Source organism: Numida meleagris, chromosome 8 (genome assembly GCF_002078875.1).
Source record: "Numida meleagris isolate 19003 breed g44 Domestic line chromosome 8, NumMel1.0, whole genome shotgun sequence".
In the NCBI taxonomy this organism is placed as follows: Eukaryota; Metazoa; Chordata; class Aves; order Galliformes; family Numididae; genus Numida; species Numida meleagris.
Window position 1 is genome coordinate 9,510,919 of NC_034416.1, and position 20,061 is coordinate 9,530,979.

Sequence of the window (20,061 nt, forward strand, 5' to 3'; positions counted from 1 at the left end):
CATTACTCACCAGGAAGACGACTCCTTAAGGGGAGAGCTCAGAAGAAGCGGGAAGATCTATCGATCACAGTGCTTTGAGCAACCCAAGGGGATCATAAAGCAACTGGGAGAATGTTAATTCTGTGGAGCCACAAGATCAGCAACACAGGAAGAAGGCTGGGGGTCACTGCAGAGATGGAAATCCCAGCCCTAATTGCTCTGAAGGAGCCTGGCCAAACAAAGCTATCCAATGGCTGCTCCAGGCATGACTAATGAGCTGTTTGTGCTCAGCCTGAATGCAGGCTGTGGTCTGTACACCCATACTCTGCAACACATAGCTAACAAATAGCTGCATGGTTACTAACATGCTCCTTTCTTGTTGACGCATGAAACAGTCTAGGCTTCAATGAGGGCACAGCCTCTGCATTAAGGAGAACCTCTGAGTTTTGAGCTGTGAGAACCTGCATGTATAAGCACCTAGGCCTGCAGCAAGGCTTCCAGTGTGAATGGTGAGGGGAGGACACAAGCAAGGGACAGATGAGCTTCCTTTGGGAACATTTTCTACCTCGGCTTTCAATTTGAGAGCCCATTTCAGTTCCCGTAGGCATTCCCATTGGCTCTAGATAGGCCCTAAAAGAATAATCTTGCCTTTTTTTTGTGGTGGTGCAGCTTATATGTTACTGCCCCCAAGCTCAAATAAAAGCAAATTGCGAGGAGAAAGGTTCAGCAAGACATCAGCCAAGGGGTGCCAAAGAAACATGCCATATTCATAAAGAATACATTAGGTAACTGTTACCACAAGAACACACGAGGACGTGGTGCTATGCAGTGTTTATAGTGTTGGGTTTTCTCCTGACACAGAATTAAACTTAGCTCAGAAAGACTGACGCGTACTTTCAAAACATATTACAATATATTGACTATGTTTTTCCTTTGCATTCCTAGCACACATAGTAAGATGAGCTTGCAATTATCAGTTCTGAAGACAGGAGGGAGAAATATTACTTCTAAAGATAAAGAATATCAGAAGGTTCTCTTCCTGGAAGGTAATTTGTTTCCAGAACTATTTTACACCCAAACTCCCACAGGAACAGCAGGACTAACTTCAAAGGCTCCAGTGTCACGCTGGAAGAGCTGTTACTAACAGAAAGCCCCTAGAACTGAGGCAACAGCTTAGGAAGGTGGCTCCCCACATCTCTTTAAATGATAACCACGAATCTGCCTTATAAAAAATTCCAAGAGCTATGATGGTAAGCAAGGGATGCTTTATTTATTTATTTTGGCTACTTAAATTCTCATTAGCAGCTTGAGAGCTTTGGAGGATAAAGAAGAAAATGAAGTCTATGCCTCAGCCAGCTAATCCAAGCGCCTGCCACAAACAACTTCCATACCTGTATTAAGGTGTAGGCGAGTTATGCAGAGCAGCTGGATGTCACACACCTGAGTCATTCTGGCATCCCGAAGCATCCTGAGAGCAGGCTGCCAGCAGGATGGGCTGCATCCTTGTGGTAACAGCAGGAAGAGCTCTGAAATAGCACTCCACAGTGTCTAGTCATGCATATACGCTATAAATATATGTGAAAATGAATTTATTCTTAATGTTTAAACTGCATCGATTTACTATGATTCAGCTCTTGGTATTCAAAGCATGAAGATGAGTCGTCTTATTCTTTTATTTTTCAGTTATGACAGTGACTGTTACCCTGCCAAAGCTCAGGAAATTGACACCAAATGCCAGGTATTTACAGTAGCAAAACACAATTGTACATTAAAGAATGCTGTCAATTCACTTAATATTTTAGCAACTTATTGCTGAAGCGAAATACATTTCTGAAGCTTGGACAGGATGCTTCCTCCAGAAAAATTACTTGTTTCCCTCAAGAATATCTATGGTGATTGATATTGTACACTATTTTCTTTGAAGAGAACAGGTGCTGCATCATCCATGTCTTTATTTCCTGGACACTGGGAGGAAATAATTGTGAAATACTTTAGCTCTGAAGTACTGACTGTCAGCTAAGACAAGTGCAGGAGCTGGGCTCGATGATCTTTGTGGGTCCCCTCCAACTCAGGCTATTCTATGATCACGAGAAACACCTCACCTAGCAAAGCCACTGGAGCCCCATTTCTTATCTACCACATTACCTTACCTCTGTGGTATATTAAGGACCACCATGAGAGCAGCCCCACTGAAATACTGAGAGGCACTGACGATGACAGGCGTCATGTACTGATGGCTGCAAGTTCCCATTTACGTTAATAGAGTATGAGGGCACTTCCTGGGCATCTGAAACTGAACGTTGTCTTAAGAACCCTTGTGTTTACAGCAGAATTCTTTTTTATGCTATCAGAAGGGTGCTTTGTGGGTGTCCCAAACCCAGCATTCTGCCTGGAGCACCTTTGTGTTTGTGGCAGAGTCAGCGTGACGTGTGCAAGGACACTTCTGGGTGTCCAAAATCCGGCATTCTGTCTGTGTTTTCGGCAGATTAAACAGATTCTTCTTCAGAGGAAACAACCCCACGAGCACAGCTGAAGAAGTTTATTTCCTGTACCTTCAGTGCGTTACACGCTGATAAAATCGAATAAAATGCTTCCCCTCGGCCTTTTTCTTCCAGCCAGGCCCTCCCAGAAGAGCAGCCCGCACACCCACAGCCCTTGCCCTGCTCCTTCCCACCCCCAAGCCCCACAGAACGCCGCTCAGCCTCGCCCTTGTCCCCGCGGTGGAGCTGAGACCGCTCCGTCTTCTCTCACGTTGCACACGCGCACCCCGGGGGTCCCGCCCGCGGGCAGGCTGACGGGCCCACAGGCCTCCGCGCGCCCTCCCCACCCGCCCCGCGCCCCGGCCCTCCACTGCGCGTCACCGCCCGGCCCTTCCGCCCCGCCGCTTCCCCGCTGCCCGCAGCCGCTCCGCACCGCCCTCGCGCGGCCGGCGGCGCTCCCTGCACCCAGCTCGGCGGTTGCCTTCTCCGGGCCGGGCTATCTATGGGGCGAACGGCGATGCCATGAAGCCGGCGGAGAACGGCAGCGGGGCGAACGCCGCGCACGGGCAGCGGGACTCCTCCATGGGCGCTCGGCCGCTGTAGGAGCGCCGAGTCCGCGGGGCGCGATCTGCCACCTCCCCTCCCCCTCGGGCCTCCTGAGGAGGATGGCGACAGCGGCCGCCCCGACCCAGCTGGAAGCCGGTGGGTAGCGCTGTCCGCGGGGGCTCTGCCGCTGTCCGCCCGCTTTGTAACCGTGTCCCCTTCTCCCGTTCCCCTCCCTGTCCCGACGCAGAGCTCTATTACCTGATCGCTAGGTTCCTGCAGTCCGGACCCTGCAAGAAATCCGCCCAGGTGAGCGGGGCTGCCGGCCGGGCCGGGCGGGAGGGGAAGGGACGGGACGGGGAGAGGGGCCGGGAAGGGAAGCAGAAGGGACGGGGCAGTACGGCGACGGGCGGGCGGGGGCTGAGGGGGCACGGCGCTGCGCTGCGGGCTCCGGACTCACGTCCTTTGTGTGCGTGCTGTGTGTGTCCCCAGGTGCTGGTGGAGGAGCTGGAGGAGCACCAGGTAAGGGACGGCGCTGCCCGGCCCGGCCCGGCCCCTCCCGGCACTGCGGGGCTGCGCGGCGCGGCGCGGCCGGGGCCGTGGTGCGGCCGGGCCGGGGACGCGGAGCGGGGCCGGGAGCGGGGCCGGCTGCCCTCGGCCGCCCGGGGAGGGGTCTGACCGCCGGCTCCGTCCCTCCTCCCGCTCTCTCTCCCCCCCCCCCCCCCCCCCCCCCCCCCCCCCCCCCCCCCCCCCCGTCTCCCTCCCGCAGCTGATCCCCCGGCGCCTGGACTGGCAGGGCAAGGAGCACCGCCGCAGCTTCGAGGACCTGGTGAGTCCCCTCGCGCCGGCGGCGTCTCCGAGTCCCCGCACCCCCACAGCCGGCGCTCCCCCTGCCCCGCCCGACGGCTGCGCCCCGCCGCCCCTAGGCCGCCACCGGGCTGGGGCAACGGGGCACAGCGGAGCGACGAGGCCGGGCCGGGCGAGGGGGAATTTGACGCGAGGGGGGTGGCGGGGGCCGCCGGGGGGCTGACTGCGACGCGCTATTGTGGGGCCGGGGCGGGTTATCTGAGGGCACGTACCGGGGCCCGGCCTGGCGAATGGCGCCGCGCCTTACAAGCCGGAGCAGCGCGGGCGGCGATGCAAGGAGGCGGCTGATTGGCTCCGACGCCGCAGAGGAACTAGTGGGGCGGCGGGGGGCGCGGGGCCGGGAGCTGCGGGTCTTACCGGGCCCACGGGGCGCTGAGGGGGCGGGCGGCGGGCGCGGGCCGGGGGCGGCGGCGGGGGGCAGAGCTGCGGGGCCGCCCCGTGGTGCCGGGCCTGCGGCTGCGGCCTGCGCCGGGCCCTGCTTGAAAGCGTGGTGTTGAAAACACAAAAAGTCTGTGAGATACGCGGTGGAGAGGCTGGCAGGGGTGGATCTAGCCCCTGTGGGTGCTTGCCGCTGGGGAAGGGCGGCTTGGCCTTGCGCTGGGGAAGGCACGGCCACTGAGGGCCGGAGAGAAAAGCGGCCCTGTTGTCACTGCCCGCGGCTCCGAGTGACAGCGCTGACACTGCACCTGGCAGCCCCTCAGCTTGGCCGTAGCCGTACTGACACGCTGAGCATCCCACTCTGCACCCGTAGGAGCTCTGTGCTCCCACCTCACAGAGCGCCGTGGTGGTGAGGGGTTTCGGCACAAGGGTTGCCTTGTAGCTTACTCAGGGATTGGTTTTCCACTGTAGCATCATTTTAGATGTTCAGAGGCAGGTGGGAGAGCTCCTGGCTCTGAGATGAGACGTTGTACCTGCTGGCTTTCCCTTTCCAAAACATACTGAGAATTTAAGATGATTGTGCTTCGTCATACCTCTGGTGGATAATTCTAGAGCTGTTTATTGAGTGAGCAGAAACGGAGTAAGTACTGCATTCAATAAATCTCAGTGCTGTGTGCGATTTTCCTAGAGAATCTGAAATCTAACAGCAGGCCGGTTCAGGTTTAGCTTGAGCCTGCACCCACCGAGGAGTGCTAACAGCAGCAATGTAAAGTTTGATTTCAGACTGTTTTGCTTCATCGGTTGCGTTTTGTCTACGTTTTCCCCCTTCATTCTATGAGACATGGCTAGGAAAGCATTAAAATCTTTTCTTCACTGTTAGGTGGTGCTGCTGAAGCCATATGCTTTTAAAATTTTCAGAAGCAGGAAACAAATTGGAGTAAAGTGAGGCTTGGAATTAATGGGAAGTTGCTTCTTGGTGCATAGAATTATCAAAATCAAGTATAAGATTTTTTTCTTCTGTTTTAAGCTAATCAACAATTACCCTTTTTGATCATCTATTGCTAGTTTTGTTTAGCTGCTTAACGTGATTTACAGTAAGGAACAGGACCACGAGCTAATCGTTACAGCAAGACAGGTTGATGCTAGATGGGATGAATTGAGCTTCAATTAATCCTCAGGCTGAAGCTTTTACTGTCAAGGATGTGGCAGGAAAGCCTTTTTCCCTCTCTGCTTAGAGTCTGATTTATCTGGAATTTGGACCTCTGAATACATATGATTGTACATTAACCTGATCTACTTGACTTCTGTGCTAGCTAGGTGTCTGAATATAATGTTTAGAACAAAGCTAGGGCTGTGGAGAAGAAAAAACTCTGAACTTCATTTTAATTATTCCACCTCGTGAACAAAAAATTAATTACTGACGCTGGCAGTCAGGGATGAAGTTTTTTTTTCTACCCATTTCTCCTGTTTGACCACTTAGAAGCAGGAAAGCAATCAGTTACAATCTTTGCCTTGTGTTGCAACTGGACTGGGCAGGCAGGCCTGAGATAATTGAGCAAAATGAGAGATTGCAAACCCAGAGAAGTTAGGTTTGTTTGTTTGTTTGCCCACTATTCTGCTCCTGCAAATCTGACAAAGAATTTTTTGTTCTAATTGCTGATGTTTCAGCTTAGTTTTCCATTCTCGGTCTGACTGCTTAGTCTAGAGCTGGTGTTTTTGCGAGACTGTGCTGATGCTCTTGTTGTTGAGTGTGCTATTGCTCTGCGGGCTTTTGGAAATGATAAAGATGGAACAACCAAATCGCCTACCAGGTGGCTTTTATCTAGTTAACGTTTACTCCCACATCCCTAAAGCTTTCAGTCAAGATCCGAAATCTCTCTGTTAAGAGATTTATTTTTCTTTCTTATTTGAACTTAGTCTTTCACTTTACATGTCAGGCACTTCCAGGCAGAACAATTTAAGATACACTAGTAAGAACTGTATCTAGTGAGCAACGCCATGTAGAGAATACGAACACATTGTACATTTGCATTCCCTTTGTGTTTTCTGCTTCTTGCCACTTTGGAGCACTTTTTATGTGCAACATGTGTCTGCCTGTCTAGATAATTGTCCAGCTGTGCTCCAAAGGTCTGTGTGCTCCAAGTGATTTTTACTTTGCTATTAGCTGCTGGTGGTCTTGGGACATGAAACATGCTTGTAAAGGGGAGGGTCCTTGCTTTCATTATGAAGGTCTTAGGTATGTCAAACTTGCACGCAATTAGTACTTCTATTTTAAATTAACCACAGCAGCTTAATGTATAGCCAGCTGCTGAGCAGACAGCTCGAGCTGAGCTGCTTTAGGTTATCAGAGCAGTCTCCAGTGGACAGTTTTTGGAAATTATTTTTGTTTATTCCTGATAAAAATGACTGCTCTGGTTTTCAAGATCTTTCTGAAGGACTGTCTATTCTGGCAAAGACTGTTTTGTTAGGAAAAACAGAACATCAGCTGTTGTTGGACAGTGTATCTGAGTGAAGAATTTGTATCTGTGGATGGCTGCGCTAGTATGGAACAGCTTATGGGATTTGGCTTTGAGTTTCTGCCTCGTCCATCTGCATTGATTTAAAACTAGCTGTGAATCTGAGGTGCCGTTATTTATAGATATTGCCAGTCCCAGCATTAGCAGCAGAGAGATGGTACAGTTTTGTCACCTCAGGAAAATGTCATCTGCTACATGATAGTTCCAACCCACTCTCCCTGAGGAAATTGGGTGGATAATGGCTTTTGAATTTCTGTGTGTGCATATTGTTGACATCTTGTGAAAGTCCGGTATCTGAGCTTCCTTTTGCTGAGATTCCATATTTGAGGTCTTGAGTAGTTTCCTGCTTGCTCAGCTGTCTTGGTCCTCCTGGTCTCCTCTGCTTCTTCTTGACAGAGTTGTCAATTGATTCTTAATTTATTGTTATTTTGGCAAATGAGAGCAGCGTGGTGCGGCTGCCTGGAGGTTAGAAACCTGCTGCTGCTGCACAGCTGCCTGCCTGCCTGCCCCAGGACCTGGTGGGAAGGGGCCTTCCAAGGCCCACGTTGCTCTCTGCCTTCCCTCTGCTGTGCAGCTTTTGCATCAGATTGAGTTGGTGCTTTGAAGCAATGTTTCCCTGGGATTCCCTAAAGAAGCGTTTCAGAGCTATCTTGTTCCAGACCCTGGGAATACAGACATCTCATTATAGGTAGTAATCACAAGGAGTTGTCTTTTTGTTTGTTTGTTTCCTGTTTATTGAACCGTTCTTGGGAGGAGAAACTGTCAACACTAATACCAGGGGATTTGGTTTGTTTGTTTCGTGGATCAGCAAGCTTCTTGCCTGTGTCTTAGCTGCCCAGTGAGGACTCTTTTCTTAGCAGTCTGAGATTATGTTGTAATACTTCCAACGTCAGAAACATAAACAGATTTAGAGGTATGACTTTCTCCTAGTCCTGACGTGACTTCAGTAATAGTTCCCTATTTGCAGCTGCTTATCTCTGTAGCAGCATATTTGCATATTAGTTGTGATTATGTTACGTTCACCTGTAGTTGTTTACGTGGAGTTTTTAGAAGGGCATACTTACTTTGCTCGATTATTTGAGCTTTTAGATCTATAAGACCTGTGCAGTTGCTTAACAAAGTTAAGTTACGGAGTGCTTTTCCGTGGTGCTGTGGTAGTCTCGCGCTCTGATATTTTAACCTGTATGAGGTTGTTGTATCTAAAGGCAACAACTGCTTTTATAATTTATCCCAGTATGTATGTAGAACTGGCTCTCACTTAGCATGTCTTCAGCTCTTCCGAGTTATTTTAAAACAGTCCTTTAAAAGCTCCTTGTTTAGCATGTTTTTGGCCTGTATTACTAGTTTCTTACTTTTTAAATAATTTTCTATTTATTTTTTGAAAATAGTTTTTAATATTCTAAAAATATTTTCTAATGCATTTGGGAAGGTGATAATATGCTTCCAGCTGTTTAATTTTGCCGTATGGCAAAAAGGTGGAGTGCCAAATGTGGCTGTAGCTGATGTCAAGCTTTGCCTTTTTCTGTCCTTCTTTGAATGTGAATCTGATCTGGGAGGCTTCATTTTTCTCAGGCGTGTGTTTGCAGCTTTACTTTTTGGAATGATCTTTAAAATCCATGGACAGCTCTCTCACACAGAGGTGAGAGGCAGGAGTTCTGTTTCAAATTCCTTTGGGAACCTGAAAACAAAATTGCTTGTTCCGCTCCAGGCTGCAGTTTAAGCATTTCAGTTGGAAGTTACTATGGAAAAAAAACACCAGGAGAATTAACAATATTAATATACAGATTAGGGGCCACTTAGGCTGCTGTGGTTTGTAGGAACGTGTAAATGATAGGGGAAGGAGAGCCACGCAGCCTTTCTTCTTTAGTGTGGTACGGTTCTGATTGCAGGTGGCAGAGCTGATGAGTAGGGCGTGTTAATAAAGGGAATGATCACTTTGATACGTGCCCAGTCTGTGCAATATGCTCCACATTAAATGTTGCTGAGGAAAGTTTACGATCTAATAAAACTGAGCGCCGAGATCTAGCTGCTTCGGCAGCTCCCTGGTGCTGGTTTAGCTCTGGCTCCATGCTGGATACGCCAACTTTCCTGGTCTGGTAGGGAGCAGCCAGATGTCTGTGTCCTGAGCTGCTTAGCGTCTTGACCACCCAGACAAATCACCGCCAGGCATCTGCAGATAGCTGCCACATGCTCGGGGCTCTGGCGCATCCATCTTTGATCTTTGAGTGTTGGCAGGTCTGCAGATGTGTTGGTGCTCACTCCCTTTGCTGTTCTGTAACAAGAAAAAAAAATGCCTTCAAGATCTTTGTGCAACCAAGTAGCATTCCGTTTCTGAATAGATGTACTGAGTCAGTCAGTTCTTCTTGTTGAATAAAGTGTGCTTTGTGTAAGTAGAGCCAGGCTCTGTCTCCACAGTAGGATATCTGCTGCCAGGCTTAATCCAACACCTCTCTCCAGACGTAGAATAGCACCGAGACTTCAAACAAAGTGTGTTCCTGAGTGAAAAGAGACGTGTTTTGCTGCATTATGCTGAGAGAACGATTCGGCCTTTCTGAAACATTGCATTTCTAGAGAGAGGAGCAGGGAGTTTTTTCTACTCTAAAATTGATATGGAAGTTTTTCTGTTTCTGGATTGGTTACTAGTTTTCTTTTAATCTTTTGAGCTTGAAAACTGCTAGAATTGATAGCTGTTGATTGAGAAACATGCTACTGATTATTGGAGATGTAAAAGAACATTTCATGCTCTGAATTTAATAAATTGCATATTTTCTCTTTAGATTGCCTTTGTTTCAGATCCTTCCCTTACATAGTGAAGGGAGGCTAGCTCACGATAACAAAGCATTTTTTTACCATTAACACATTTATAATTTAGAAATAGCTAAGAATGAAGGACAAATAGAAAAGTTCAGATAATCCCTGTATCTCATTTTGGCTACTGTTATACTGTGTAATTTACAACTAAGACAGTTCATAGTTTCATCCTGAACTTCACTGGCTGCACAGCTGGGTAGCTACTAATATCATTTTGGAACTGTAAGGTTTTGGAAAAAAAGAAGTTTGAATGGCTGGAAAAACTACTCAGCACAGGATGGCATTCACGGTACAGGGCATTCACTCCTTAATGCTCATAGTATGAAAATTCATGGTGTGGGCCCACGTTCATGTAGTTGTCAAGTTTATATTTCTTGCAGAGTTACAGAGCCCAGGGCTTTGGAGGAGCTTGCCTTTCACATGGATTGCTATTGCCTTGCAGATCTTTGGCATGCAGCGACTGAGAGGTAGCACGGTGAAGCCGTACTCTTCTGAAAGAGTTTCCATTCAGACTGGGAGGGTTTGAGTTAGTTTCAGTTAAATAATACCTTGTATGCATCATTAGAAAAGGCTGTGATTTGTTCGGTTAAAATCTTGCTCGTGGATTTATGGGACAGCGCTGATCCTGCCTGCAATGCGGTGATGACATTGTACAACGTGACTCACTGCTCTGGGCCCTGGTAGCACCACTGCTGCCGCCCAATTGGAATGAACCATTTCCCAATGACATGTGGTAATAACGCCCGTGATGACACAGCTCAACCAGCAGTGTTTTGGCAGCACACCTCAATGAAGTGGTTGTCTGTTCCTCTTTCCTGCTGCCTGCCACTCCCTGTGCTGTGCCGGGGCATTCCCTTGGCATTCCCTTGGGGGTGCAGGTGAACAGAGTAGCTAGACCTGTCTGGTGATGCTCTGCTGTTAAGAAAAGTGGTCCTCTCCTTTCCTTTCCACCAGTTCTAACACTTGTCTGAATCACAGTCAGCTCTGTGGAATGCCTTTGCCTTCTGTGGGTTGAATGTTCTCTGAGCCTGGGGAGCTGAAACAGCTCTCAGTGTGATAGATGAGCACTGGGGCTGATGCCAAGGGAAACTTGATTGAGTAGTCAGGCTGGGCAAAAACTTGTCCTGGACTATGGGGAGGGACCTGCATTGCTGGAGAGTGCTTAGAGCTCCTCACCAGTGTTGGGTGCAACTGGACATAGCTGCAGTGTTTGGGTGGGAGCAGGGAGTGTGCATAGGCATGTGCCTGCTGCTGTTTCTTTGCAATGAATGCTGTTCTGGCCTTTTCAGGTTGGCTTTAGTATTACTTGGCATTAGTTTGTGGCTTGGAAATACAAAAAGCTCTTTTAGTGTCACCTTATTCTTCATAGTGCTGTGACAGATACAGCAACTGTAAATAGTTCTAGTTCAGTGTTTTCTCAGTTCTCAATCCCAGGTACCCACGAGCTGAAGGGCCTGCTATTGGTGATCTTAGAAAAGAGATGATTGTAGCTCTGCATACCGGGTTGAAGGAGCCAAATGGGCTCTGATGTTGCATATTTTTGTTGGCAGCTAGTGGATGTAGTAGGAGTCAGGCAGGTGCAGGGCACTCTAGATAAGGCAGCAAAGCGTATTTGCTGTTTGGACGGGCTGCTGGGGAAGCTACTATATCTCCATAGAAAACAGTCTCTGTCTAAAGCAGAAAAGGAAGAATGTTTTCTCGGGATAACAAATTAGAAGCTGACACGTGGGTCTTAAAGCTACTATTCCTAGCAGTTAGAAAATAGGGACTGGGTGTTGCTCTAAGGATATTATTTAGGGTTTTCAGGCTTCGGTACGTGTGCTTCTTACAGTAATGTCAGGCAAGGGTTTTTCAGCTAAGCAGAACATAGTGCATGTGAGAAGAATGAACTGAAAGGTAAAACAGACTGGAAAAGCCCCCAGGCAGTACTTCATTTGATCAGACTAATGCACTGAGAATGCTGTGTTTCAGGGATTTTTTGTTTGTTATTAAAGAGTATTCTAAATAGACTCTAGCTATTACTACCTTGATTTTCTAGTCTGACTTTTTCTACATTCTGTGACACATTAGAATATATCTTAGGTTTAATTAATTTTGAGGATACTTTCACCATCTTCATTTTAGACATTATTTAAGTAACTAATTTTAATATTTTAATAGGAATTTTAAAAAAAGAAATACTTGCAGAAGCAAGAATAAAACAATTTTCAGATACCTGTGTTATCTGTATGTTTAGGTGGCTGTCAATGCACACATCCCTCCGGATTATCTTCTTAGGATCTGTGAGAGACTTGGACCGCTTTTAGACAAGGAAATCCCGCAGAGCGTCTTAGGTGTGCAGACCTTGCTAGGTGTTGGGCGGCAGTCTCTCTTAAGGGCAGCAAAAGGTAAGATTTTCAATTTGTCTGTCTGCTTTTGTTTTGAGGAGTGAAACCTCTTTTATTTCAATCCGTATTGTGTTATCTGTGTTTGTGTAAACCCTGGTTTATCTTCTCTGCTTTTCACCTCCTGCTTACTTACTGCAGTCTTGTTAAAACAGCTACTGCTAGTTCTGTTACATACGGTGTCTTTGGTTGGGAATGCCATCTCTATGTCAGTTATTGCCTGATCGTGTTACTTCTCCTTCTTTCCCTCCCCAGCGTGTTGGACTGGTATTTGTGTCAACAGTGTGATGAACTGGGTGAGAGATTTGATCCACCTAAAAAATAGCCATTTGTTTCCAAATACATGAACATGTGTGCATGTCTGAAATAACCTGCTACAGTGTCTCTTTTGCTGGGCTATCTTTCACGCTGGTGTGTTCCATTATTTGATTGTCTGGCTGAGCAAACAGGTTGAATTGTAGGGTGGCATTTGGGGCAGCAGTTAGAGGGTAGGAGAAGGTGAGACATTCTTTGGTGATAATTTCCTGCTTGTCCTTGCTTGAATTTAATTTGAACAAAGTCCCCCATTCCCTTCGTGAATAGGATACCAGTCTAGCTCTTCTGAAAAACTGCTCTGCTTGAGATAATGTTCCTGAAAGCACACTTTTGTGTTATAACTAAGCAGTTCTGAGAGCCATTTGCTATTGAAAAGAGTGGTTCCTCCCTTCCCTCCTCCCTGCCACTTCTCCCCGGTAGGAGCCAGAACTTGTCTGATTGTATGATGTGCTGATTCAGAGCTGAAGTGTTGCAAAACTTGCTATTGCTATAGTACAGAATTAAATGAGTTCATGGATCAGGGTGCTGGAGGTGACAAAGGCAGCAGGAGCATCCTCCTGGGAGAGGAGCAGGGGTGGAGAGCTGGACCTTCCTGTTTCAGTGGTAATTGAGCACTTAATTTTCTGCATGTGAAGTCAGACTCAGATGCATAACAAGGACAGTAGCTTCTTGCTAATCCACTTGATATCACCTGATGGATGTGGTGTCTGCAATCACTTACCCAAAGTTTGGAGGATGAATCTATGTTTTGTTATAATTGGAGAGCTTCAGGTTTGCAGCGAGGTCTGCAGCAAAATGTTTCTTCGTTTCATATCGCTTTGCATCTTAGAAGAAGACATGGAAATGAACATATCTATGCTGGGAGAACAGAGGCTAGATAAATTGCTGACATGTGTAGTGCTTGCTAAGTGACAGATTTATTGTAAAGAGAATTCTGCTGGACTTATGGTGGGATTTTTTCCTTCAGGAAAAAAAAAGGTGCTGTGACATTGTGCATTTTGGTGTGCACACACTAGTGTGGAACAGTATACCTTTTTTAAAACGGATGCATACAGGTGGTTTTTTTTTTTTTTTTTACCCTTGTGCTTCAGTATGAAGCTTCCATGAGCTCATTTACCAATTACAGCTATTTTGATCAATTTTGAAAAGTCTAAGTGCTGTTTTTAAGGTGCAGCAGTTTGGACTGTAATCAGAAGGTGCTCTCAGGAGTCTTTTTGAGTCACGTAACCGTGTACGCAGCATATTCAGAGATCTGGCTGGTGATATGCAGATCCACCAATCTGTGGCACTGTCCTTCTGTTTCAGTTCTTATTCACTGTGGCAGCTCATTTCTCCCCTCCAGATGGCCAGAAATGGAAGAAGTCCAGGTCTAATTTCTGAGGCTCTCTGAACAGTCTCAGAAAAATTGCTATTGTTCTAGAGAGAAGGCTCTCTGAGGCCAGTTGGCAACATGTAGCTGGAGTGCCTTTAAAGAAAACAGTCTTCATTTTAAAAGCTGTTTGGAGGGGGAGGAGCTCAGGGGTGCAGAGGAGTATCTGAAGGTAGGGCATATTGCCACTAATTGCAAGAAAACAGATTTATTGAAAAACAAATTCCCTTCTCCTCTTTTCAGGGAGAAAATGTATGTGAGTGTATTCTCAAATGTACAGTTTGTAAGGAGAGATCCTGTATGTGCTGGGATTCCAAAAGGTCTAAAACCACATCAGAATTCAGTGTTGCCTCAATACAAAGTGCACCTACTTTTTTTGTTGTCTTTTTCTTACCAGCAGATTAGACACTATTCACCAAAATGAAGTGAAAACAAGCTGAAAACATTTACAGTCCTATTGCTTAGGAATGAGAAATCAGCGTAACAACTCGTCCCAGTTAAATTTCTGACAAACTACTTAAAAAGATGAATCTTATTTTTCCTTGGGAGCAGTTGAACCTGAAGGCTGAGAAATGACAGTCAAGGATGCTGGGGGTGCTGCTTGATGCTATTGCTTCTAGGAAGAATAGGTCAGTTGGGCTTGGCTTGGCTGATCATTTCTCTAACCTGCTGTTAATCTTTTCCCATACAGATTTCAGACATACACTATGGAAGGGATCAGCATTTGCAGCTCTTCACAGGGGCCGGCCTCCCGAACTGCCTGTAAATTATGGGAAGCCACCAAACGTGGGTGAGTTTTGAAACATAAATAAGGTGGTTTTTCCTTCTCCATGTTTTTATTAATGTTCCAACTAAAAGTTACTCTTTCTGGCTGAAATACTAATTTGGGTTTTCATTAGTGGCTTTTTTTGAAATGTCACCATTAATTAATCTAAAAAAACAATTATCACTGACAGTACAAAAACTGTTTTTCCACTGCTCTGACTTCAGCCTTCTATAATATATGTACACATGTTAAAACATTGTGCCCACGTTAAAAGGCTTTGCAAGGCACCTTCCTGTTTGGAGAGAAATAGGCTTTAATCTATTTTTTATGATACACCCATGTAATAAGTGCATATGTCTATATGATTGAATAGGCATGGTCACAGGAGCACGTAGGCAATCCTTCATTCAAGATCCTTAGCCAGAATGAAGCACCTGCTTCCCAGATAACTCTTGTGTCTCAAGAATTCATTTTAGTTCAGTTATGACAGAAAGCAGACCAGACTACTAGCAACATCCTTCTCTATAAAAGGAAATAATCACCAAACCAACACTTGTATTTGCTTTCAATTGGACAAAGAACTTGTGTAGAACTCAGATGTTTGTATGCATTCTGCTTATTTATCATCAAAGGGCTCTGTTTTATTTAAACTGAAACGTCTTTTCCTAGTATGGTCTAAATTTTCATTAGCCATTTTTACAGCAAACAAATTAGATTCTTGCAGGCATACATGTAAGTCCTGTCTATCATGATTGCTTTTCATATTAGGGTATTTTATCTATGATTACCATGTAAGTGTTTGTGCAGCTGTATGGACTTCCCCTGATTGGTTAGGGGATTCATTCATGTGCATTTCTCTTATCTGTTAAGTGGAGATCTCTAATGGGAAGTCTTTCTGTTGAACTCTATCCAACTAGCACGATTAATATAACTTAAAAAAGCAGAATGTTGAGATTACTTAGGATAGCATTTCTTTTTTTTTCTTCTTGAGTACAACCCTTGTTTAATCTCTGGAAATAGTTTATCTTTTCAAGGAGATTGCATCCTCCTCCCAGCCATTTCTCCTCTAGAGATGCAGGGATCATGGTGACAGTCTTCTGCTTCTACATTGTCTGTTCCTCTGTTTGTGCTTCTGCACTTTCTCACAGTCTCTTGTTACTAAAAATTAACCTTTATCTGACACAAAAGGGACGAAGTTGAGGCTGCTTGTGGTTGAAATCAATAGCACGCTTTGCATAAGGTCTGTGGTGTTCTGGCAACAGTGACAGAAGAGCGAAGTTAATACGGGTCTTCTGTATGAGAGAGAAATGGATATTTGCCTAGAACTAATTCATATTTAACTATTACCTTAGTAGTTTTCCATCTTTTGTCAGGTAATTTGAGCTGTACTGTGTAAACTAAAAAAGAAGGAACTATTTCCATACATTGGTAAGGTTACTTCTGTGCATATCTCTGTATTTATTCTTTTAGACTGGTTCTGAAGTGACTTTAAAACTAGCACTTAGGTTGGCGGATGGCTAATAAGCTGGATTATAGATTGATTGCATAGCTTCAATTTCTGTAGAAGTTGTATTTCTATTAGGGCTTCTGGATCTAAACTTTGGTAAGGGTTTTTTTGTTTGTTTGGTTGGTTGGTTGGTGTTTTTTTTGGAATATGTGGTGTTATTGATGGTGGCAGATTGGACTTCAGCACTGTCATGCTATCATGACAGAGGTCTCTGCTACTTGCTTGGTGACTGTTTAGTGATTTAGAGAACAGAATGTTTTGTTGGTTTTGGTATTTTCCCACAAATTGCTAATAAGAAACACAAAAGTGTTGTGTGGAAGTGAGTCTTCTATAGCCAGGAATTCCTTTTTGTAAATACCAGTTTCTAGAAGAATACAGTCCTCCTTGGTGTAGGTATATAAACTACTAGTTAGAGAGAAAAATATAGACAAAGTTTAAAAATACAGAAATGTCCTGTTCTCAAGGTGCACAGGAGGCAGAAACTTGGTTTTGCTATTTGCCAATGGCTGTTCCTGAGGTGGATGTCAAAAATTATTCTGTGTGTATTTGTCTAAAATTGAGTGGGGTTTTTTTGTGAGTGATGCTGCAGCATCTGTGTCTTGTTTTAAAACACTAAACAAAGAAGTACACAGAAGCTTTTTAATATTTCAACATGATTGTGAATTCCTGTGCTATGCTGGCTTAGTCAGCCTGGGACAGCCTGGATCAGGAAGATGGGGACAGCCTGGAGGTTTCTGGAAGTACTTGCTCAAGTGCTGGAAGTAGTTGGGCTGAAAGAATGGATGTCCAGCATCATGTGCAGTCATGAAATGAAATGACTGTGCAATTGCCTGTGCAGACAGGTAAGTCAGGTGTAGAAATTGCAGATATAGGTATTCTTATATCATTTCCATTCTACTGATAAAGATTTAAGCTTGCTACCGTGGTGAAGTTGATGAGTGTGGCCTTTCAATCTCTTTCTTTGCAGGTCTTGTGGTAGTGGTATTTTTGGGACTAAATGAAGTTCCATGAAATCAGCAGCTCTGAAAGCCACAATGCTTTGCTCCTGTGCTTTGTGCAGGTCTGGCTGTCTTGGTGACACTTCTGTTCTTTCAGAAAGTATTCGGCATGTGTGAGCCAACTGCGTGTGTTTCCCAGTGTCCATGTGAAATCCAGGCTCGTGGTGTGTTTCTTCTGCATGCTTTGAGAGGTACCCAGCCTTCAGGCCTGATGGCACAGTTGTCTTGTTATCTCTTAGCAGTACAGGTTGCCATGTATGAATTGCTGTTTTACGGCGTGTTTGAGTCCCCTGCACTCCCTACAGTGACGTCTGTACTTGCACTAGAGGTGCAGTTTTTCTGAAAGTGTGTATGTTCAAGGAGCAGGGGCTGTGAGAAGCAGAAAAATGCGTGTGTCTTCCTGCACAGCAACCCCAAGCTAACGCTGCTGGTTGGTGCTTTTGTAAGCCAGGGCTCACGGAAATGGGAGTCCACATCCCCACCAGTGTGCTGCAAGAAGGATCACATCCTGGACTCATTTCTGAGCTCAGCAATCTCTCCTTCCCAAAGGGAGAGTGTGACAAGTTCTGCGTGGCAGTAGGGAGCGTTTTGGAGATTGTGAAGGTTGCGAGTAAGGAATGTTTTGGCTGCTGAAAGGCTATCAGCAGCAGCGAGGTTCATGGCATCACTGCACGTGGGTGGCAGTCATGATAACAGCTAGAAGTGCAGAACTTCATTGGAGAAGGCAGTTCTGTTTGTGGAAAGAAGTTGCTTCATTTCTTAAAAAGAAGACTAGATGTGCTCCCTGTTAATATCACAAAGCATCAAGACAGTTTGGAAAGCTTTTCTTAGGAGTAAATAGTGAGGGGATGGGGAGCGGGCCCCAGTGGCAGCTGTTAGGCCCAGTATGGCACAAAGCGCTGCAGCTAATTAGATGAGTTGCTCAAAGTTTTTAGGGATATTATTTTGCTAATTCTCTCTGTGGGAATCAGGGTTTTTTTTTGTTTTGTTTTTTTTTTTTTAATGATTTTAGGCTTTGAGTGTAATAACTTTATTGTACTAAAGAAGGTAGATTTCCCAGGGCTCTTTATCTTGTATATAGGTATTACACCCATTGATCTTCTACCAAGAAATATGAGAACTAGATTTGTGTATGGTATGTTGTTTTCTGAGGTGTGTATGAGTGCTACTTCACAGTTCCTTTGAAGGCAGTGAGAGTTTATGAAGCGGAGGTAGACTGAGATCTTCCTGGCTCTGTGTGTGAGGTACACGTTTCTGGTTCACACTTAGCTTTTTTACGGTGAGAATCAGGTGCGCTGAATGCTCCCTTCTTTTTGTTCAAAGATGCTCTTGTGTCTGGCTGTTGTTACACCTCGTGCACGGTGTGTCCTTTGTGTGAGTTACAACAGTGAGCAGTGGTACGTTTCCAGAAGGGAACATTGTACACAGAAGGTATTGTGATTATTGGGAATATATTGAAAAACAGTTTTGCCTTTTAGATTCACGCTCGTGTGTGTGTGTGGTTAAAAATGTTCAAAGCCATCTGAAATTGTTTCAAGTCGAGTACACTGTTACTATGTGTTTGAATGCACTGAAAGGCACAGAATTACTGTGTTGCTCAGTTGCTATGTCTCTGCTTTGACCTAATAACGTCTCCAAGTGATGGGGAAAGGGAACTGTAATGTTTTTAAGAAGTTAGGTGTTAAACTGGTGTGCCTAAACAATACATAAAAAATAACGCATAGGCAAAGCAGAAGGTACCTTTTGACTGCATTTATCACAAGGGGATCTCTGTTCCCTCCTGTTAGAGATCAGGAAAAAGGTTCAAAGTTTCACTTCTATTTTGCTGGGGGAGGCAGTTTCTATATAATAGAACAGTTCCTATATAACATCAGACATTGGTTGAATATTAGGCGGGTAGTAAATTAATTTGGCTTAGTTCGTTTTACTTCTTTAGTGCTGCTGAGTATGTGTTTTTGCATGAAAAACAAATATTGAGTGAAGATAAGGTCATGGTGGGAGCCTGATGATTTTTGCAAGCACGTACTTCTTTCATGCTGTGTCTTTTTCCTAATATGTAGCATTTTTGTTGCACTGAATTATTAAAAATAGCCCAAATATCAGGGCATAAAACCGAGAAATAAAAATAGTTTCTATAAACCTGGATCAATTCATTTTTCTTCCCTGCTTATCTCTCTGCTTTTAAATGCCTCTTTCTTTTTTGCTTGCTTTTAAATGCCTCAACCTTACACATGTACAGAAGTGTGTTACCCTTTGTAACCCTTTGAAATGATGCTTCTTGACGTTGTAAATTTTTTCTAACATCTTCCATATTTTTTTTTTCTGGTGTGTGTGTAGACAGGTAAAAAGTGTGATGATGCAATTAAGAAAGTGGGTCAAGTTGTTCATTACACTGCTAAACTAAAGGGCTGAAAGGCACTAGAGAGCTTCCCGCAGCTCCTGGGAAGTCCTGCCTACTGCAATGTGCAGTACACAAGATAAGGGGATCTGCAGGGAGCCTCCTATTGCAAGCACTCTGCAAACCCACCCGTACAGCAGCACTGTATCTCGAGTGGCATTCAGAAAGAACTCTCAAAACTCTGAAGTCAAGAGTTCAAGTGGTATGAATTAGGACAGGTAAAATTAAATGCCAAAAGTCATTTCAAGTTATACATTAGATCAAAGATCAGAATTAGCGTATTTCTGTGTTCTGCAGCCATGATGATCTTCCTCCAGTGGTGTGTCCTGGCAATCAATTTCATGCTTAATCTCTCCTCTTGTTTCCTAGAGTTCACAGTTACCATCAGTGGATCTGCTAGCAGTGCTTGTTTCCACTTGATGCTTTTGTGCATTGAGGTTTCAGCCTCTTTTTGTCAGGATTCCTAGGTGTAGCAATATGGTATCATTTGTTGTTGCATGTTTTTTTGTGCTTGATGCTCTTGACTGGAGCGCTTTCCATCAGTGCTGTGTATTTCTTCTTCTTATATTGTGATAAAAATGAAAGGAATTTGCTGCTACTGCCAGTAATGGGAAAGACACTATGGGAAACATATAGAAGACCTCTGATCCTGACATATGATCTAGGACCCTTTCCAAAGAAATCTATTCTTACCACAAATTAAGCAAACAAGCAAAAATGTCATCCAAAAATAAATCTGTGGAAATTGTT

General features: G+C 45.0%; 1 protein-coding gene across 3 annotated transcripts in view; it reads left to right on the forward strand.

Moving 5' to 3' along the window:
• The window catches only part of BRWD3 (bromodomain and WD repeat domain containing 3), a 52,725-nt gene continuing 35,491 nt past the window's right edge, over window positions 2,828–20,061 (forward strand). For 2 of the 3 annotated variants that reach the window (XM_021405901.1, XM_021405902.1), the window contains exons 1-6: window positions 2,829–3,161; window positions 3,253–3,311; window positions 3,495–3,524; window positions 3,772–3,831; window positions 11,811–11,961; window positions 14,334–14,432. In XM_021405901.1, the coding sequence (XP_021261576.1) occupies window positions 3,125–3,161; window positions 3,253–3,311; window positions 3,495–3,524; window positions 3,772–3,831; window positions 11,811–11,961; window positions 14,334–14,432 (436 nt within the window). In that variant the 5' untranslated portion in view covers window positions 2,829–3,124. Of the gene's footprint in view, window positions 3,162–3,252; window positions 3,312–3,494; window positions 3,525–3,771; window positions 3,832–11,810; window positions 11,962–14,333; window positions 14,433–20,061 lie in introns of all 3 variants that reach the window. The other variant, XM_021405903.1, reaches the window with a different exon arrangement.